We start from the raw sequence: 22,413 nt of genomic DNA, 5'->3' as shown, positions 1-22,413 counted from the left end.
GAAAGAGATTCCTTTTTTTTTTTTTTGAGATGGAGTCTCACTGTGTTGCCCAGGCTGGAGTGCAGTGGCACGATCCCAGCTCACTGCAACCTCCACCTCTCAAGTTCAAGTGATTCTCCTGCCTCAGCCTCCCAAGTAGCTGGGATTACAAGTATGTACCACCATGCCTGGCTGATTTTTTTATTTTTAGTAGAGATGGGGTTTCACCATGTATTGGCCTTCTGTGACACATTCCATGTTCCCTTCAGCTTGGTGTCTCAGAGAAGACTGTTTTTCTTCCCATGAGACTGAGCCCAAAGTGTAGTCCAGACCACAATTGTCAGTCTCAATGGCATAGGAAAGGGACTGGCTAAGGGTGAAGATCCCTTTGGACTCTGGCTCCAGAGGCTTCTGGAAGCTTCCAGAAGCCTCTGGAGCTTCTTGCTGCTCCTGAAGGCTACGTGCCTGTTTCCTCGTCTCCTGGCTTCTACCCCTTGCCACTACACCTCAGCTCCAGGGCATGAGCTCTGGTTTTGAGCTGCCTTCTCAGGATGTGCCAGGTCAGCTTCCTGAGTAGCCTTTTCAGAGGGCAAGGAGGATTCCTTCTGGCTGCTGGGAACTTCCAGGATGTCCTGGAAGGTCAGAGGAGAGCAGCCCTCATCAAGGAGCCTTGGCATTTTTCCTCGCAGTCCCTTTCTCTGGGCCCCACTCCAGAACCCAGACTGAAGCTGCCTGAGCGGGAGGGGCAGGCCCTTAATGCCTTTGGTTCCGCTTGGGGTCCTCTCATGGATCTGCAAGGATCCCTCTGGAAAAAGCCACCCAGCTGGGCAGAGATGGCAAACCACTGTGTTCAATCCAGTTAATGCCAGAGACACGGCCAGTATCCCCTACTCAGCATCCGGGGGCCAAATGCCCGTTGGCTTCCTGTCCTGTGGCCTGAGGCCATCTGGTGGGCCTTGGTGGCTTTTTTTGATCTCTGTCCCTGTTATTTCTTCCCATAATTCATCCCAAGCCTGGCTTCACAGGGAGCATACGGGTGGTGGCTGGGAATCGATGGCAACAGATTCCGTTCGCTGAGTGTTTGCGGCGGGTGGGGGCTCAGCAGGTTGCCCACATTTTCCCTGATTCCCCGTAGGTGTTATATCACGTTCAGTGAAGCCGAGCGGGTGTCCCCACGAGGTGGTCAGTCCTGCCCCTCTTGTAGACCACCTGTGGGAAAGGTCTGCTCTCTTTACGTTTCCATCGATTTAGCTGGGTCCACAATGCGATCTTGGAGCCTCCTCTTCCCCATGACACTTGTCTATGCTGGGAGAAGGGATGGCTGCCTTTGGGAACAGTCATGATGACAAAAGCTAATTGCATGCAATGGGGACTCTTTACTGCTTCCCACAACAACCCCCCATGGAGACACCCTTATCCCTGCCCACCCCTCTTTTTTTTTTTTTTTTTTTTGAGAGATAGGGTCTTGCTCTGTTGCTCTGCTGGAGTGCAGTGGAGTGATCACAGCTCACTGCAGCCTCAACCTCCTGGGTTGGAGCAATCGTCCCACCTGAGCCTCTCAAGTAGCTAGGACCATAGGAACACACCACTATGTCTGGCTAGTTTTTTACTTTTGTAGAGATGAGGTCTCACTGTGTTGTCCAGGCTGATCTCAAACTCTTGGCCTCAAGTTGTCCTCCTGCCTTGGCCTCCCGGAGTGTTGTGATTACAGGCATGAACCACCGTGCCTGCTCCCACACCCGCTTTCACAGACAAGGAAATGAAGGCACAATACTGGGTTGGGGATTAAGGATGAGAAGCTTGCATCTTTCCCCGGTCGCATATGTTTTTCTTCCTTGGCTGGTGGATACACTATTTTCTTTCTCCTCATGGCAGTCCAGTCCTGTAAATTGGGAAATGGTGGAGCAATTCATATTTTCCACACAAGGAAATTGAGGCAGAGACCAGTGACCTGCCCAGCCTGTCCCAGTAGTGTGTAGTGAGGCTTTGCAGACGCACCTGGAGCCACCTCTTTTTCCACCCCTTGGAAGTTGCACAGACTTGGACAGCATGTGGACACTTGCTGAACCGTGTGGGGCTGCATAGTGAAGATCTGAGTGGGGCCCAGCAGAGACAGTGACAGGGGGTCCACAAGGGGAGGAGTTTTGTTCGTTTTGCTCACTGTGGTATCCATTTTGCCTAGAGCCTGGCACATAGTAGGTGCTCAGTAAGACACCAAATGCACGAAAGGATGAAAGCACGACCCGGCCTTCCCTTTGAAGATGTGGGCTCTCTGAATTCACAGACCACATGGTCTGGTCCTGTGTGCCTGAGTGCATGTACAACAGATGCCTGCTGGATGAGTGAGTGCCGGCCACAGTATCTTTGCCCTGGAGCTAGTTTGTCCTAGCAAATGCTCCAACGTGCTTTCTCTTCCAGAACTGAAACTTGAGAATGCCTTACTTGCAATCTTTCTTCAGCATCTGAGCCCAATTTCCAAAAAGTGAAAATTGCCTGTAATTATGATACTTTCTGATCCTATGGATGTTTCCCTGTGATGATTATAATTATGTTATTTACAGCTGTGTGCCAGTGGGTGCCCAAGGGTAAGTCGGTTCTTGTTTGCAAATAGGGGAGACATCAGCGTGTGTGCGGCAGCCTGGGGTTCTTTACACTGGAATGCATTTGGGAAGAATGGGCTTTCATGGAGGCAGCTCTCTGGATAACTTGATTTGGCACTTTGATTCCAAAAGCACTTCATGCTTGGCCCTGGGCCTCTGCTCGCCTATAGAAGCTCATTTTTCCAAATGTATTAACATCTGTGCTTCGAATCAGGATCTGTAATTGCTTTAGCTTTTTTGGCAGGAGACAAAGAGAATTAATATTTTTCAATTTGGTCACAAGCAGTCATCTGTAGCTGGGAAGAAAAGTGTCTGCTCAAATACTAACTCTAAGGGTGGGAAATACAGGCTTACCAGGAAAATGATGATGTTTTAAAGGAGACAACCACAGTGAATGAAGCTAGTTCAAGTTCAGATTGGAAGTAGGCATGTGGGTAAATACTCAAGGTTCTTCCAAACCCTGCTTCTTCCTTTGTCTTCCTATCGCAACCTCTGTTGGTGCCATGTTCTTCTTTTTCCTCAACAATGCCCATGGCTTTCCATTTTGCCACCCCAAGAAGGGAAGAAGGAAAGCTGACACCTGGTCTTGCATTCCAGCACGCATGCCACCCTTCTCCTCCCGGGACCAAGGCAGGCATTGCTAATGGATCCCTTTCCCTGGATCCTTGGTACAGGTCTCTAAATAAGGCAGCCACTGCCAGTTGAGTGAAGCTGCCATCAAGTGAAACCTGTTGGCCACCGGTTTCAGGTCAGGTTTCTCCGAAGCTCACCCTCAGCTGAGGATTGTGTGGCTGTGAGAGTGAAGGATTAGAAAATGTTTCCAGGAAAGGCCTTTAGGAGCATTTGGCAGTGGGGAGATGGGGAGGCCAGGTGAGGGAGCGGTGCTGCACAGAGCACCCCGAAGGGTGACTTTGGCTCACTCTTCCTGCTAGAGGTTCTGGAGACAAAGTTGCACCCTCACCCTAGTCCCGTCAAGAGAGCTGAAGTGTTTATACCCTGTCATTGTCAGGGTTCGGTTTCCGAGCCTCCGCAGTAGTGACCTTTGGGGGTGGCTCATTCTCTGGGGTTAAGGGCCATCCTGGGCATAGTAGGGCATTCGGTAGCAGCTCTGGCTTCTGCCCACCAGATGCCAATGACACATCCCCACACTCAGTTGTGAAACCAAAAATGTCACCAGACATTGTCAGGGTCCCATCTTTAAAAGGGCCTCTAACTAGGCCCTGACTGAGAAGCACAGGGTGGAGGGAGGGATGTCAAGTACCTCTGGGTGACACAGCCGAAGTTGAACATACTTAAGTGGGAAGTCCCTCGCCCACCCTGTCTTCTTCCCACCTTCCCACTTACCTCGCTCACTGCTACCTACCACCAAACACCACCTACCAGCAAACACCAGCTACCACCAAACACCAGCTACCACCGAACAAACACCAGCTACCACCGAACAAACACCAGCTATCATTGAACAAACACCAGCTACCACCGAACAAACAGCTACCACTGAACACCAGCTACCACCAAACAAACACCAGCTACCACCAAACAAACACCAGCTACCACTGAACAAACGCCAGCTACCACCAAACAAACGCCAGCTACCACCGAACGCCAGCTACCACCGAACGCCAGCTACCACCGAACAAACACCAGCTACCACCAAACAAACCCAGCTACCACCAAACACCAGCTATCACTGAACAAACACCAGCTACCACCGAACAAACACCAGCTATCACTGAACAAACACCAGCTACCACCGAACAAACACCAGCTACCACTGAACAAACACCAGCTACCACCAAACACCAGCTACTACCAAACACCAGCTACTACTACAAAACACCAGCTACCACCAAACACCAGCTACCTCCGAACACCAGCTACCAGCGAACACACACCAGCTACCACCGAACACACACCAGCTACCACCAAACACACACCAGCTACCACCAAACAAACACCAGCTACCACCAAACACCAGCTACCACCAAACAAACACCAGCTACCACCAAACACCAGCTACCACCAAACACCAGCTGTGCAGCTCCTCACACACATCTGTCCGAGGTGGTGCTCAAACCCAGCTCTTGTCAGAACCTCCTGGAAATATATTGGAAGAGAAAAATACAGGTTCCCATGTTTAACCCCAACAAGTCATGTGTAGGGGCTAGGAGTTTTCATCATGAATGTTTAAAAACAAGCTCCCAGGACTGGTTGTGTCACCTTCTGGGCCCAGTGCAAAATGAAAATGTGTCAAAAATGTATAAAGGATTTCAAGACAGCAACAGCAGAGCATGAAACCAAGCTCGGCGTACTTCTGTGTGTCGGGCCCTGTGTGACTGCACGGGTCAGATGCCCATGAAGCCGGCCCTGGCCTTGCCATCTCCCTGGATATAGATGTCTGTTGATATCTGTGTTGATAGCTATCTTTATACAGATACCTTTCAGCCCCAGCCTCATTTCCAGCTGTCTTCTGTACACGTAAACACGTGGAAACACAGACAGATCCACAGAAACACAGACACAGACACAGCACACAGATGCGCAGACACGCCTGGTTTCCCCTATTTTAACACCTTATATCAATAGGGTACAGTTTTCATAATTAAGGACCCAGCATCTGCATTTTTATTAATGAAAGTCAATCATTTATTCCGGACCCCTTTGCTTTTACTTCTTGTCCTTCTGTCCTGTCCAGGACGCCACCTACCCTTCAGTGGCCATATTCCCTGGGGCTCCTCCTGCCTATGTGTTTCTCCTGCTTTGCTTGTTTCTGAAGATGACAGTCACCCAGCGTTTAGAGGGAGTTGATGCAGAGTCCTCTCCCACTATCGCTCGGTCTATCTCAGCCCCACCTATTTTAAAATCCAACCTGAATCCCTACGCTCTGGCTGTGGCTCGATGTCTTCTGAACTTGAGTGACCTGGGTCACAGCCACACGGGGTCCCCAGACTGGAGTCCTTGTAACCCCTGGGCTTTCAGCTATGGCGACCTCAGTGCCTGGCACAGAGCACTCCATGTGGCTTTGCTTCTTGAGTGGAAATGAGATTATAAGAGCCTTTTGGGGGTAAGGGTTCTTTGTCTCCTAACTCTTCCCCAGGGCCTAGTTAGGGGTGCTTTAAAGGTGGCACTTGAGGTGTCCTCAATAGCAGGCTCTTTCCCCTCCATGCTGTGGGCTTAGGGAGCGGGCTCAGCCTCTTGCTCTGGGGTTGAACCCACAGGTCCCGGAAGTGGGAGAGGGTGGGTGGGGTGGTCTGGGAGTCAGGTTTGCAAGTGGGATTGAGAGCTGGAACCAGGAGCCTCCCAACAAACCTGTCATGGTCATTCTCCTTGGAAAGCTTTCTCCAGCTGAGTCCTGCCTCCATCCCTTTCCCCTTGGGTGTTCCACATGCGGGGGCTCACGGTGCAGTAGGAAAAGCATCTCTGAGGCCCTAGTCTGGCTCCTGGACATAAGAGGGATCCTCCAGCTTCCCCAGCATCACTGGTGTTTGAGTCTTTTCTCTGCAGATGCCACCACAGGTTGTCCTGGCGGGGGTCCCTGCCATGAGTGTAGACAGCATTTCTCCTCCAGCCCATGTCTGGCTGCTCAGGTGGTGACTCCCACCATGTCAGCCTCACCAACTGCCACCTTGGACAGGGCCTCCACTCCTCCTTGGAGAGATGGACCCGCTGAGCCGCAGACCTCGAGGCTTCCCCTCCCCACACACCTTCCCCTATGTGGGAGCTCTGCGGGGAACTTTCTCTGACCCACTGAGGAGTCGGAGTCAAGGTCTATGGAGAATTCCTCAGCCCCCTCGCCCTCAGGAGACAGCCCCCTCGTCCTCAGGTGCACCCCTCTGGAGCTGCTCCAGGAGGTTCTGACGGGCTTAAGTCCTAGGCCCACAGTGTTCTGTTTTGACGATCTCCAAGCTTGCTTTACTTCCCCGCCCTCTCCAGGTGGTTCCTGGGGTCACCTCTCAGACAAACTACTTGCATTCAAGTCCTTGACTCAGGACCTGCCTCTGGGGTCACTGAAGCATGACAGAGGCCAAGTGTCAACCACACAGGGCAGCCGGGAGGGCTTCCTGGCAAGGGGCAGCTTTGGCACCGGCACAGCTTCTGGGACCTGGTGAGGGTCTACTACGTGCAAGCTGACGTCCTCAGCCCGCCCCCTTCCTCGACCCCCCCCGGCTTCAGGATGCTACCGTGAGAATAAGTCTTAGAACACCCCGCTCTGGCCTTCTCTAGATGTTCCAACCCAGCCTCTGTTTTTGAGAATCTTGAATTTGGAAATTGCGTCACTTGTTTCTGTCTGCAAAGCACTGTCAAGTTTCTTTCCCCTTGTCGCCCTGCTTTGCTGCACTTTTTCTGTCTCTGGGTTTGGAATCTTAAAACAGCCTGTGGTTCTCTTAAAAAAAAAAAAATGAGGTTGGAAAGATGACCCAGCCCGAAGACTGTATTTGTGGTGCTTGTTTATTCCTTGAGTGTGCTGCAGGAAAGGGGCTGAATTTACCTCATTCTATTTTGGTCTGGACCTGGAGGCTGGAGGAAATGCGGTCCCCAGGAGAAGTCTAGAAAGATGAGTCTCCCCATCCTCCATGGCTGCCCGCCCACCTCCACAGTGCCAGATGCAGGGAGCTGCCCATCCGTGTGGGATTTCCCCCAGAGCCGTGTCAGAAGCTCTGCAGTGCCCCCCAGATTTTTCTGGGGGGAACCCCCAGAGTTCTTGGTGTGTTCTGTGAGCTGGAATCCAGCTCGCGGCTCAGTTCCACTGGGTTTCTGGATGGATCATGCCTGGGTTGAATGGAACAGTAGAGCCTCCAGTTTTCCAGAAATTCTGGGGCTCAAACCCTGGTATCTTAAGCAAAGAGGGACAAGAGTCAGGTCCAAAAGGAAATGTGAGATGTGCTTTCTTCCCAGCTGTTGCTTTCTGCCCGCCTGAGTCCTCTTGATTTTTGCCTGATGTGGGGAAAGGAGGTGGCTCTGAAGAGGTGACGGGGACAGGAAATGGGGGCACTCAACCGTAAGCCCCTGCAGCCTGGCAGTTTCCAGTGAGGGGTCAACTTGAAGTAATTTGACAGCCCCCTGGTTCCATAGCCAGGCCTGTGAAGGTGGGGGGTATGGAGGTGCCCAGGGGCTGATGAGGGTTTCCCTTCAACTAGGATGTGCAGCTGGGTGCCCATGGCCTGGGAGTGGGCACCCAGTGGGGCATAGAGTGGGCTGGGTGGGCTAAGGCCCCAGTGAACTGTGAGTCAGAGCCATTTCTGGAGCTACCTGAATAATCTGAAAAAGTATTTACCATTTCTCTTTTAATAATGTAAACTATTGGAAGTGAAACCAGAAAACCTTACTGGCCATAAGGATGCAGAGGATACCAGCACATTTGTCCAGCGTGCATCTGAGGCCTGCTTTGTGCTAAGCTGTGTGCCTGGTGGAGAGGCTGCTCCAGGGCTGAACAAAATAGGGCTGGTTCTTGCTGACAAAAAGCTTAAAACCTGGCAGGAAAAGAGGAGAACCCAAAAAACTATACAAACAAACTGAAACTCCAGCCCAGATGGCGCAGGGGAGAGGACTTGGGCTTGGAGGGTGTCCGACGTGGATGCACCATTAGGGCGTCAGTGGACGCTTCCCTGGGATGCTCAAGAACAGGCAGGTGTGAGGGAGGTGAAAAGGCAGGGAACAGTGTTGCAGGCAGCGGGAACAGCATGTGTGAGGGGCTGTGGTGGGCTGGAGACTGGCACAGATGAGGAGGGCTGGGTGGGAGGAGGCTGTGGAGACAGCGGCCGGACCATCCAGGGCCTTACAGGTTGGATGACCTGGAGTTGACAATAATGCCTCCTCTCTCTCCCCAGTTTCTCGGTTTGGACTGTCAGTTCCATAGTCTTCTTTATCACAGAACACATTAGAGAGCTTCGGCTTTTTATCCTAAGAGCTGATAAAGGGTTTGAGGCAGGGAAGTTAATTGCTCAGCCCCTGCAAGCTGCTGGGGCAGGGGGAGTGTGGGGTGAGAAGAGTGGAAGGGGAACCCCCCGGGTTCTCTGGGTGGTAGCTCTCCCTCCACCATCAAACCATCACCGTGCAGGGGTGACACTTTGCTGGAACAAGGCTCTGGGGTGGCTCCATTCACTACCTGCGTATCTCTGAGCCTCAGTCTCCCACCTGTGAGAGGGGACAACAGTGCTTGCCTCTCAGGTACCATACGGTTCAGAGGGCTCGCTCCGCACCTTGTTCTAAGATGGTTCCATCTTGAGTTGGGGTCAGCTCACTGCAGCTGTGATCTTACTTTAGAGCCAAGGCAGCTTGAATCCCATGGTGGAAGATTCACACTGACATTGAGGTTTGCTCCAACCAGCTGCGAACCTTGAGTCTCTGGCTTTGCGCTGGCATCTTGAGCATATCTTTCCATTTAACTCATTCTCAGAACAATCCTCATGGCTACCTCCATTTTACAAACAAAAGAACCTGATGGACAGAGGCTGACTTGCTCAGGGTTACTTCACTGAAATTTAATTCCAATTTTCCTCAACCCAGAGCCTGGAGCCCTACAGCCTACATCCCTGAGCACCCACTGTGGGACCCGAGGACCACCCTGGGGATTTCATCACAAAGAGGATTCCGGGCCTCTCACCCCCTGATTGTCTCTGCTGGTGGCTGTGTCTCTAAGAAGGGAGAGCCTTCCATTTGTCGCCGTATTTCTCTTCCCTCTTGACCCCCTGCCTCTGTGATCCACACCTTGACACAAGTTTGAACGGCTCGTTACTGCACTCCATTGCCGGAGCAGACATTTCTTTGCAGCAGGACTTTTCAGAGCCTTTAAAGAGCTAAGGTGCATTATGACATCTCTAAGGAGCAATGTGTCGTGTGGTGCTTCCCAACCTCATTTCACCACAGAGCATTTTGGATTTTTGATCCTCTCATTTTCCTCTCTTAGCTATCCTATTAATAAGTTGCAGTTTTTGAGACCTTGATAAACTCCAAACCCTTTGTCTTGTGGATGGAGAAACTGAGGGCTAGAACATAAGGGCCACTGACTCGCTTTCTGACTGTGACAACGCTGGCCTCCGGGTGCTGGACGGGCATCTTCCTGACTTTCCCATGAGTGGCTGGGTGGGTGCTGTCTGCAGTCAGCTGGCCCTGCCCAGAGGGAGACAGACAGCCGTGGGGTGGGTGAGAGGGCCGTGGGTGGCCACCCGAGCTCTGTCTGGGGCAGGAGGATATTGTGCCTCTTTGTGTATTTTTCCACCTTACTCCCCAAAGCTTTAATTTTAGCCTTCCTGGATATGCACCGTCTTCAAGAAAGCGTATTTTTAAAAAGCCTTGGACCTCCCTGACTTCCTCTTCCCGTCTGGGGGATGCCAGGGACTGTTCTATGATTTGGCAGGAAAGCAGGGCATTCCCTGAAGCTGAGGTGGGGGAGCCTGGGGCCCGGGCTGAGTCCTCCCCAGCCTGCAGCTCAGAAGGGGCACCCCTTGGACCCGGGAGCTGGCTGCCAGGGTGGGGCCGGCTTCCTTCTGGGCTCCTTTGATCTCCTTCCCGGGCTTCCCTGCAGGCTGGGGTTGCTGCTGGGCTGACTCCAGGTGCACGGCCTGACTCACCGCAGCCGCAAGCCTGTGCTCCCTCCATGACATCATGCTAGCCTGGGAATGCTCTGGCCGTGCTCGCTGGCTCGCTCTCTTGCTCCTTTTCTTCTGAGGAATATCCTTGCGGCCCAGCAACCGTTCACAACATGCAGGCCTTCAGAATGTCCGGCCTGCAGTTTTCCAAAGAGCAGCAGAGTGAGGCGAGGGCGAGGGTCGGACTAGGGGTCGGGGAGCGAGTCAGCTGGGTCTGCGAGTGGCAGAGCCCGTCATCTCCACTCCTGCATAGAACTCCTCCCGGCTTCCCAGCGCTCAGCAAGACCTGACCTCCCGCGGCCAGAGGCCCTGCAGGGGACATCGTGCACCTGTGCCCTCTCCTCACTACTTTCTCATCATGACTTCCGCATTCGGTTCTCTCTGCCGGGAACGCTTTTCCCTGCCCTTTTAGCTGTGTTAGTTCTGCTCATCCTCTGACCCCCTTCGGGAGATGTTTCTATAAAACGCCCTCCCCGCACACCCTCACACCTCACATCTAGTCCTTTTCTTTGGTCTTGCTCACCCAGAGGCCTCTTCCCTCCTTCACGCCACTTAATTAGGGTTTGAATGACCCTCTTTTGTGCTACGCACGCCCAGCCTCTGGACCCCGGAGCTCCATCTCTGGCTGCCGCTGTGTCTCTGGCTCCTAGCAGAGCACCTGTGGAGAGGAGGCGTTTCAGTGTGGATCTCAGGAGAGAAACTGTATTCATTCCTCCAGCTGCTGAACCCAGTGACCGCCAACTTAGTGGCTTAAGACAACACACATCTATTCTCTTAGAGTTTGGGAGGTCTGAAGTCTGAAATGGGTTTTACTAGGCCCAAATCAGGGGGTCCATAGGGCTGCATCTTTTCTGGAGGGCCTGGGGGAGGATCTGTTTCCTTGCTGTTTCTGGCTTCTAGGAGACAGAGCCCCCTTTCTTGGCTCAAGGTTCCCAGCCGCAGTCACACCACCCTGACCCCTGCTTTCGCTGTCACAGCTTATTCTCTGGCCTCCTGCCTCCCCTGTTATGAGGACCCTTATGATTCCTTGGGGCCCATGAGGATAATCCAGGATAATCTCCCAACTCAAAAATCTTTCATCACATCTGCAAAGTCCCTGCTGCTGTGGAAGGTGGCGTACCCACAGCTTCCGGGATCAGGACCCGGGAGGTGGCGTACCCACAGCTTCCGGGATCAGGACCTGCAAGGTGGCGTACCCACAGCTTCCGGGATCAGGACCTGCAAGGTGGCGTACCCACAGCTTCCAGGATCAGGACCCGGGAGGTGGCGTACCCACAGCTTCTGGGATCAGGACCCGGGAGGTGGCGTACCCACAGCTTCTGGGATCAGGACCTGCAAGGTGGCGTACCCACAGCTTCTGGGATCAGGACCCGGGAGGTGGCGTACCCACAGCTTCCGGGCTCAGGACCTGGATGTGTCTGAGGGGGTGTTATTCTGCCTACCACATCATCTGAAGTGTGTTTTCCTTTTTTTGATGGTGGGCCTGGGCCAGCCCCGTCCTCTCCTGCCCTGCCTCCTCTAACTTGGGTGGGGCTCCTGGAGATGGCTTTCTGTGCTTCGAGTAACCTCTGGCCTGGAGCCTGTTGCTCCCAGCGGAGGCGTGTGCTGAGCCTCCCTGCCCCTCAGTTTTTGGTACAATCCCCATCCCATGTAATAGGTGGTATTAAGGCGATATTAAGTGGGGATGCGGATTGTACTGACCTCATTGGAGGAGGGAGGAGGAGGTGGGAGAGTGTCCCTTAAGAGCCTAGTGTGCAGTAGGTGCCCAGGACGAGGTGTCAGGGTGCTGAGGGCCCCCGGCCTCCAGCCAGGTGATTCCAAATGCGGCCCTTCCAACCCTGGCTTGCACCTGCTCCCTGAAGGTAGTGGGGGGCTGTGTCTGAAGGTAGCAGAGGGGGAGATCAGGCTGGCTCTCAGGCTGTGATGGCGAGAACATTTTTCATTACACTGCCCTAAATTATGGCCCAGAACTGGTTTCTAATCCTCCTTCAGCCACCAGCTACCCATGCGCAAGACAGAAACTCTCTCATCTTTCCAAGCTGAAAATTAAAATGACCAGAATGGATTTCCAAGGGCCTGTTCTGCTCCTAAGACCCTGGATGGCTGGGCCCAGGGGCAGGAGGCTGAAGGAGCCCCGATGGTGGGCGCAGACAGGATGGGGACTGTCCCAGGTAACGAGACAGTGTGCACTGTGTGGCCATGTTGGAATTCGTGTTTCCTGTGGCTCCAACGCGTGCCTGGGTGCCTCAGGGCCAGAGAGATCCTCAGACTCCCAACTCCGCTCTGTTTTGCCCTGGGGCAGTTTCAGGGCCATCTTCCCTGGATCTGTGTTTGCACTGAGGCCGGGTCCTGCATCCCACATGGGAGTCTTACTCCCCTGGGAGGGGGGTGGTGGGTGAAGGCCCATGAGGATCAGTCTCTAAATAGCCTCTAGGTAGGTGGCCAGAGGCCAAAAAAAGGACTTCCTGCCTTCCCACGTTTGAGATTTTAAAATATCCCCTTTTCCATTGTGGTAGAACTTTCCAGGGGAAGGTGGGCTGGGAGACACTGGAAACGAGCCTGGGGATGTGCGGTTCCTCATCCTGCTCCCCTAGAATTAGATTTCAGCCGGTTCACCTGGGCGTCCTTGGGAGGAGGCACCTGAAAGCCCAGCAACACGCTGTCCCCAGGCTGGTGGTTAAATATTAACGCCTCTCAGTGCTGCGGCATTGGGGTCACCAGCGGTTCATGCCTTGCAGAGCAGGGCTATGGGAGAACCCAGTTTCAGAAGAGAAGAGAAGACGACTTTTGGGGTCTTGCTGTTTCTTTAATCAGAAACAGCCTGAGAAAGTGGAAGGATCATCAAGTTTATAGACAACAGACGTGTGGCCTGTCCCCTGGCTCTGCTGCCTTTCTCTGAGATTAGAGGAGTGGGAAAAACTGTCCAAACCCAGGAAAGAAGATGAGAGCCAGGCTTGCCCCCTCACCTAGGTTTGTTCTGCTGATCAAGTATAACATGGAAATATGTTGCCCCATACAGATCTAGCTTTTTCCAGAAATAGGGCATGCTTACTAAATTGAGACAATATTGACGTACATGTGTTAGCTTGTAAAGGGAAGCAAAATACTTCACAGTGAATTGTTGCTACCACTCTGGTGTGTATGCATGTAAATGTTTCATGCAGCTGTGTGTACACTTTAAAACAATTGTTAACATAATGGCACCATACTCTATATTTGGGGCTTAGATTGGCCTTATCCATTTTCAAAAAATAGCTTTATTAAGATTTGAAGTGTATAATTCAGTGGTTTTTGGTACATTCAGAGTTGTGCAGCCAACACCACTGTCTAATGTTAGAATGTTTTCATCACCCCGAAAGGAAACTCCATACCCACTAAGAGTTACCCCCATTTTCCCTACCTCTCTAGCTGTTGGCAAACACTAATCTACTTTCTTTTATTTTCTTTTTGTTTGAGACAGGGTCTCGCTCTGTCACTCAGGCTGGAGTGCAGTAGCGTGATCACAGCTCACTGCAACCTCCGCCTCCTGGGCTCAAGCGATTCTCCTGCCTCAGCCTCTCGAGTAGCTGGGACTACAGGCATGTACCACCACGCCTGGTTTATATATATATATATATATATATATATATATATATATATATATATATTTGTTTATTCATTTATTTTTGAGACAGAGTTTTGCCCTTGCTGCCCAGGCTGGAGTACAATGGTGTGATTTAGTAGAGACAGGGTTTCTCCATGTTGGTGAGGCTGGTCTCGAACTCCCGACCTCAGGGTGATCCACGCGCCTCAGCCTCCCAAAGTGCTGGGATTATAGGCGTGAGCCACCGCGCCTGGCCAATTTTTATATTTTTTGTAGAGACGGGGTTTTGCCGTCTTTCCCAGTCTGGTCTTGAACTCCTGGGCTCAAGCAATCTGCCTACCTCTACCTCCCAAAGTGCTGGGATTACAGGTGTGAGCCACCACACCTGGCCCTACTTTCTGTCTTTATGGATTTGCCTATTTGGGACATTTCATAGAAATGGACTCATATACTATGCAATCTTTTAAGTCTGACTCCTTTTTCTTAGCATAATGATTTCAAGATTCATCTGTGTTGTAGCCTTTATCAGAACTTCATTTTTTAATGCCAAATAATATTCCATTGTATCAATTGACTGTATTTTGTTTATCTGTTCATGAGTTGATGGACACTTTGGCTGTTTCTACCTTTTTGGCTGTGAATAATCCTGCTATGAACATTGGTGTATAAGATTTTGGGTGGACATGTATTTTAATTGCTTCTGTGGGTAGCTGAATTATTGGGTCACATGGTAATTCTACATTTGACCTTTTGAGACACCACTATACTGTTTTCCAGAGTGGCTGCCCCATTTTCCAATCCTACCATTAGTATATGAGAGTTCCACTTTCTCCACATCCTTGCCAGTAACACTAGTTATCATCTGTGGTTTTGGCTCTAGTCATCCTAGTGGGTGTGAAGTGCTGTCTCACTGTGGTTTCAATTTGTGTTTCCCTAATGGTTGCTGATGATGTTTAGCATCTTTTCATGGCTCACTGGCCATTTGTGCATCTTCTTTAGGAAAATGTCTGTTCAAATTAGCCTTCTCTATTTTGGGAGTCAGTGGCGTGCTAGCTTTACAATATGGGTTTCAAACACTCCTTCTTCCATGTTCTTGATCAAATTATATAAGAAAGAATTATCTGTTGATAATTTGCAAAATCTGTGGTTATAAAACCAACTGGGGTATGGGGATGGGAAAGACCTTCCTATTTCAGTTTCTTTTGGGCAAATCAAAATTTTCATTTCTTTTTGCACCAATTTTTGCATTTTGCATTTTCCCAGAAGTTTCAGTCCTACAAATTCTCTTTCTTAGCACCTTCCTATCATATTTCCACCTTGTCAGCAAGTGTAGATTTATACGGTCCTTTGAAGCGGCTGTGCAGGGCTCTGTTGCCTTGGATGTGCCATAATGTTTTTACCAGTCCCTCTCACTGGATGGTTAGTGCTCAGTTTTTCTGTTATAAACAATGTGACTGTTGTTTGGGTTATCTATCTCTGAAACTAACCACTCATATGTAGTGGCTTAAAACAACATCGTTTTATTGCTCAGGAATTTAGGCAGGGCTTAGCTGGGTGGTTCTTCTACTCTTTCTGGTATCTGCTGTAGTCACTGATGGAGCTAGGAGCTTGACTAGGTCTGGAAGGCCTGAGATGGCACCTCACTGGGGACTGGCTTGGTTTTTCTCTCTCTCTCTGGTTTATAGACCCTTATCCTCCATGGCCTGTGCCTCCTTCCCCTCCATGTGGTCTCTTCCTTCAGCAGTGTAGTCAGATTTCTCGATTCAGTGGCTTCCTTCCCAGAGGGCAAAAATAGAAATGATAGGCTTCTTGAGTCCCAGTCCTGAGCCTGGCAGGACCTCAGTTCCACTGGGTCCTACTGGTCACAGCAGATCACATGGTCAGTCCAGACTTCAGAGGTGGGGAACAGACTCCACAAGTTTATGGGACAGCAGCATGTGCATACAGAGACAAGGAATTGTTGGTGGCTGTTATTTGCAGAAAATCTAACACTACTGTGAACATAGGACACTTTTCTGACAAATTTTGGAGTCCAAGGTAAACATTCTTGGAATGGACAAGTGGTCTGTTGACTGGAGAATCATGGGCAAGTCACATAACCTCTGGGACCAAGACATGTAAAGTCCCCATCCTAGGATTTCCTGAAGTTTAGCAGAGAATAGACACCAACACTGACATACCTTGTAATAAGTATAGATGCTCTTCCAGGAGTGTCTTCCAGGCTGGTCTTAACCTGGCTCTTCCTAATCATTGAAGAAGATGGCATTATTCTCATTTTACATAAGAGGAAACCAAGACACGGGAATTATCTGGCGTAACCTTGCCTTATCCCTTCTCTATCACCTGGGTTTCATCCCCCTCTAGTATTTACTCTGCCCCACACAACGCTGTGATGACAACACGTATCATACAGGATTTGACATCTTCCTATGTGTCTCTTATCCCCAGGTGAGTGAAGGAGGTGGCAGGGTTTAAGCGCTCAGGCTCTTGAGTCAGGTTTCCTGTGCTGTCGCCTGGTTCTGCCACTTATCAGGTGTGTCCCTGGAGACAACTGGCTTCATTTCACTGACCCCAACTTTTCTCATCTGTAAAACAGTAACGGGACTTTGATCATTTCATAGGGCTGGCGGGGAGATTCAGAGAACCGAGGCGTGGAAAGCACCGAGATTCTCAGCAGTGGCGAAGGTGAAAGAACGCATTTAGGTTCCTCAGGGCCTTTCACCCTGAGCCTTCCTTACCTCTTCTCTCACCTGGGCTGGGCTGGGGAGGCCAGTGTGTTCAAGGTAAATAAAAATGTCACAAAGGGCTCCTTCAGTGCTCTCCTGGTTGTAAGAACCAGTGTTCTTTTACGATGCTCAAGGTGGTAGCTAGAAATTCCCCCTCTCCGAGCTGTCAGACTGGACCTGGCTGCTGAGTAATTCCTTCCTTGTCCTTTCCATGAGGTCCAACCTCATGCCTGGGCTCTCAGTCTGAGAGCAAAGCCCGTGTTAACATCTCACACTCGACCCATCTCAGCAAGGCTCCTGTCTCCCAATGCCTTCTAATGAAGATTTGGCTCTCCTAAGTGTGCCTGGGACAAATTGCAAACTATGACTTGAAGGAGGGGAGTTGACGCATTCACGTTGATTCATGGATGAGTCAGTGCTGGCCTGTAGCATCTGGCCTCAGTGTCATAGCCTGCAATAAGAGAATGCTCAGTATCGTTTGGCGAGGCGTTCTCTGTTTAAAGGTCTCACTCTGTTCCTCTGGTTACCATTCATTGTTTTACTGTCCTCGAGGGCCTGTCCAGATATCTGGTCACATTTTCCTGCTAATAACAATTTTCCAGCAAAATCACCACCTGGGTTTGTGACTTCTGTGCTGAGGTGTGGATATTTCCTACAGGGGCCTTGGGAGCCTGATTCAGTAGGAGAAGTTGTTTCGACTTGGAGTGGTGCTTCTTGTCTCATCTGTTAATTGTTGAGAATCGCTAATGGTTCATTGACAACCTTGGTAGCTTTTCAAAGCCAGGAAAGTCATCCAGGCAAACTGGAGATAAGACAGCAGGAAATTCTTGTTTATAAGTTTAAAATCTGTGTAGACATCCCCGAAGCCAGCCTGAAACTACCTCTAAAAGAGCATGGGGAAGAAGAAGTAAATGAGTCATAAAAAATAATCTCATGATTTTAATTCAGTTTGGATGTGAAAGGTAAACTTAGGGTCTTCAAAGTCCTGTGTGGCTCTAAAAAGACTTCCTTGCTTCTGTCATCTCTCTGTGCTTGAGAGAGGAATGAGTCCTTTACAATCTTTAAAAACAAACAAACAAACAAACAAAAAACAAACACCTCATTCCTTATAGTCCTGGAGACTGGGAAGTCCAAGATCTAGGCGCTGGCAGGGTCAGTGTCTGGTGAAGGCTGCCCTCTGCTTCAAGATGACACCTCGTTGCCGTGTCCTCACATGGCCGAAGATGGAAAAACAGAAAGAGTCCAGACTTTCTCCCTCAAACCCATTCATAAAGACATCAATCCATCCCCAATGGCCTAATCACCTCCTAAAGGGCCCACCTCTTAATAATGATGCATTGGAGATTTTCAACATGAGTCTTGGGAAGGACAAAACATTGAAACCACAGCAATAACAGAATTAAGCATTTTCTGAATCAGGTTCTGGGGGTCGTTGAATATTACTTAAAAAGGAGAGTTTGAGGTGGCATGGGATGAGGTGACTCCTGCGCCCATCTGTGGTCCTGGTGATGTGTCCATTGCTGTGGGGTGCCCACCCTCCCATGGCTAGGAGTGGGCACATAGATTGACTGGGCCAACTGGATTCTGTCCCCCAGAGTTTTGGATGGAGAGAGGCCCAGAGGGAAAAGCAGCTCCGATTCGTTCCTTCTGTGCTTGTGCCTGAGAAAATTGCCCTGTGCCCTCGCACCTGCCTCGGTTCCTGTCTGTTTCTGACCCTGGTTCTTCTTCCCTGTGTAGGCTTCTCCGGGTCTGTTAATCTCCCAATACTTGCTAACATTACAGATCTATTTCCCGTGTGTCTTCTCTGAGCCTTGTTCACATTGATGTGCCTGACGAATGTCTAACATATTATGGCATGCAGCAGAAGGATGATCTAGCAGACCTCACAAACCTAGAGTTGTCCAGGTCAGACAGGAAGATAAATAGCGGTGGCTGTCTGCAGTGTTAGTACGGAGAGCTGGGGGCTGGAGCCAGCCGGAGATGTGTGCCTCATCAAAGGGGACATGGGTGGCTCGGCTCCTGCCTGTGGCTTAGTGGGTTACATTCCAACGAGGTTGACTGGTGAAAGGCTCTGAAAAGGCAGTGTCCAGAAGAACTGTCTTTGTGTACATTTGCAAGCTTGGGCTTGCAGGTAGCCTGGTTGGTTTCCAGTCCTGCCTGGACTGTCCTAGTGGCATAACCCTGGGCAAACAACTTGACCTTTCGGATCCTCAGTTTTGAGTTCTGCACAATGGCATGGGGAATATTATCTACCCTACAGAGTGTTGTAAGAACTAAGTGACATGAGACTGGTCAGGCATTTCAACCTGGAGCCTGGCATATGGTAAGTGCTCCATAAAGGATATGCCTGACATCTTTACGTGTGAGCAGACAAGATTCACTATAATCACCAGGAAGATTAGATAACTCCAGGTATGATAGAGACTGTTGTTGCCCTGGGGCAGGGACCAGTGTCATGTTGTTCATCATTATGCCTTGGTTTCTGGTACAACACAGAGGTATAAATATTCTAGTTGACTATTAAAGGACTCAAAGTATTGAAACTTTGAATTCTTATTAAAAGTGTGCAAGAAATGTTATGAAGATCTTTCATACTAGAATTCTACTATCCAGAAATGTAACAATCCACTTATTTACCCTCTTATTCATCTACTCATCTACCCATTCATCCATCCATCCACCCATTTACCCATCCACTCATTCACCTACCTGCCCACCCATCTACTCATCCATCCATCCATCCACCCACCCACTCATCTACCCATCCATTCACTTATCCATCCAACCATCCATCCATCCATCCACTCATTCACCCACGTACCCATCCATTCACTCACCTACCCATCTACCCATCCATCCAACCACCCATTCACCCTCCATCCCCTGTCAAGCTAATTATGATTTTACCCATTTTGCTACTGTAAAAAGTAAGGAAGAGAGAATGAAAGGATTTTCACTATTAATACCATCAGTCCAGAGATTCACCTCCTAACTCTTGGTGGGCTCATGAAGATGGTGCACGTCCTGGAAATGAAGAGTATCTGCTCTGGTACACAGGTAACTGGGCTGAAACCCCAGCTTGGCAACTTCCCGGTTAAATGACCTTGGGCAAATCATGGCTTTACCATAAATTGAGTGGAAATGATATTCCCACAGCTTCGGGTTGTGGGAATTGAATGAGATAGTGTAGTGTTGAGCCCGTGGGACAGTATCTGGCACATGGTGAATAGTTCAGTCACTATCAACTTCTGCTCTCTGAGACTCTTCCAGCAACACGGAGGCTGCATAATCCCTGTCTTCCTGTACTCTGTCTCGCTGGGATGCCCTTAACAATTTGTGGGGTGAGATTGCCTTGTAACAGCTGCCTTTTCCCTGCGTGTATCTCTTTGTAGCTCTTCTGCACTCTCTTTCCTCACCACAGCTACTGAGGGGTCTTTGTGCCTGGATTTTGGTCTGATGTTCCCACTTGTCGGAGACCAGTGGACTCTTTCCCTCCCCTCCCACCCCATGAGGCTCTGCTTCCCATCTGTTGGGGTAGTGGAGCTGTGACCTGGCTAACGCGAAGCCCGTGTCTCTCCTCCTCTCTCGCAGGGAATCGGATCTCTTCCTGCTCGACAGCCGTACCCTCTGGGCCTCGGAGGAGGGCTGGCTGGTGTTTGACATCACAGCCACCAGCAACCACTGGGTGGTCAATCCACGGCACAACCTGGGCCTGCAGCTCTCGGTGGAGACGCTGGATGGTGAGTCCCCTGGCCACTGCCAGTCCTAATGCAGCCTGTGCTCCTGGACTTCAGGAGGGTCTCAGCAGTACTCATGCTTGCTTCACTACAAACAGGCTTCCCCACCCCTCCCAACCAGTACTCCATGTTCAGCCTTTTGATCCAAACCAGAAGCAGCCCCTTCCCCTCTTTTCACAAGAAGATTACATGTTTGGTCATAGCAGAATTGGGTAAGGCTTCATTACACAAAGGGTGGTCCCATATCAGCAGGGGTGAGGGCAGCCCTCTTATGAGAAATGCAGAATCCTGGGCCCACCCCAGACCTGCTGCATCAGAACCTGCACTTTAGCTAGAGCCCCAAGGTGACACCACAGGACACAGGACATTCTGGACTGTTCCGTGCACTGCAGGGTGTTTAGCAGCATCCCCGGTCTCTTACTCACTAGATGCTAGTAGCATCTCCCAGTTGTGACACCGAAAAATGTCTCCAGACATCGCCAGATTGTGCCCTGTGGGACAAAATTGCCATTGTGCAAGGCATTAGTCCCTTCCACATTAGAACCTGAATGTGGGTCTGACTCTCCAATTCCTGGAGAATCCATTGTGAGTCTGCCCTCCCCCACACCTCTCATTCCCACCACAGTTCTGCCTCCTTTGAGAAGGGAAGAAGGAAGGATGGTGGGTGGAGAAGTGGGAATGGATTTCTCTATGCTAATTTTTCCCCACCCCAAACAGATAACAAATGATATCTTGTAGCTTGACTTTGCTTAAAATTCAGTGGTGATGGTTTCCAGCTGTGTAGCTTCTTCCTTCCACCAGTTTTATGAACAAAAAATTTTTTTCATTTATTTTTGAATAAACACCTTCACAATGTTTGCCTTTGGAGCTATGAGCAATACATGTGTAACACTAAATAGTTTCCCTCCCACTTTCTTCTCCAGCTGCTGAGTTCCACTTCCCAGGGACAACTGCTGTTTCTGTCTTTTCAGAGATGCTCTCTGGGTATTTCAGCAATTACATGGAGATTCGGCTTTCTGTTTTTCCCCTCTCCCATAAATGGTGGCCTGGCATATACAGTGTTCTCCAGCTGACTTATCTCAGAGATTGGTCCTGTCAGCCGTTAAAGAGCTTCCTTGTTCCATGTGTTTTGTGTCCATGTAGCTCTGCCACCCACACACTGTGTGACGTTGGACAATTTCCCTAACCTGTCAGAGCCTGGGCTTTCTCATCCAGCATGCAGGTGATGAGAAGATTTGGGCCATTGGGTTGTTACAAGATGTAATGGGTTATTATGGGAAGAGTTTTTAAAAATGGTGCCTTAATGTACGTAGGATTTTCCCAGGCATCTTGGTAAAATGCAGATTCTGATTCAGCTGGCCTGGGGCAGAGGAGTCTGTGTTCTCAGATAGCCACCAGGTGACAGAAGCTGCTGGTCCCTGGACCGTGCTTTGAGTAATGAGGCTTAGAACAGGACCTAACTGTAATACACATGTAAAGGAGAGCAGTCATCATCCTCGTCATCATGATCACCAAAACTGACATACCCAGCTCTCCTGGGATGGATGCCTAGGTGTTTTCTAGTCTTTTGGTCTCACAAACAGGGCTTCAGTGGGAAACCTTGGTGTGTAGGTCATTTTTCGTTTGAGTGTAGCTCTAGGACCAATTCCTGAGGTGGCATTGTCTATTTGTAGTTTTATTTTTTTTTGAGATGGAGTCTCTGTCACCCAGGCTAGAGTGCAATGGCACGATCTCGATTCACTATAACCTCTGCCTCCCAGGTTCAAGCGATTCTCCTGCTTCAGCTGCTTGAGTAGCTGGGACTACAGGCGCCCGCCACCACACCGGCTAATTTTTCTATTTTTAGTAACACATTTCTGTGGACTTGTAGATGTTGGGGAAACCTTCCAGCTGGGCCCCAGTGGGTTCTGTGCTTCTCTGTCTTGCCTGTTCTGCTGGCTCAGGTGATTTTGTCTTAATTGACGCCAGCCCTGTGGCCAGCTCCTCTTACTACCAGTCCTGCCCTCATCATTCCCCCCAGACACAGTCAGAGTCCTTTTGCCCCTTTCACCTCCAGCACCTACTCCCCCATCGTCCAGGTTATGGAGAAAGGCTCAGCATTGGTGGAGGCAGTGCTGCCTGATGGTTAGAGCTCGGGCTCCCGAGCCAGGCTCCCCAGGTTCAGATCCTAGCCCTGCTATTTCCGGCCTTGTGACCTAG

At 50.3% G+C, this 22,413-nt stretch overlaps 1 protein-coding gene across 1 annotated transcript in view; it reads left to right on the top strand.

The window, feature by feature from the left end:
• BMP7 (bone morphogenetic protein 7) overlaps positions 1–22,413 on the top strand; it is a 96,933-nt gene that overhangs the window by 42,786 nt on the left and 31,734 nt on the right. Inside the window, exon 3 of the mRNA XM_003806158.6 lies at positions 20,069–20,217. Coding sequence (XP_003806206.1) covers positions 20,069–20,217 — 149 coding nt within the window. The remainder of the gene's footprint in view (positions 1–20,068; positions 20,218–22,413) is intronic.

Source organism: Pan paniscus, chromosome 21, assembly GCF_029289425.2.
Source record: "Pan paniscus chromosome 21, NHGRI_mPanPan1-v2.0_pri, whole genome shotgun sequence".
Taxonomy (NCBI): Eukaryota; Metazoa; Chordata; class Mammalia; order Primates; family Hominidae; genus Pan; species Pan paniscus.
The sequence above is the reverse complement of the archived record's forward strand: the minus strand, read 5'-3'. Positions and strand labels throughout refer to the sequence as shown.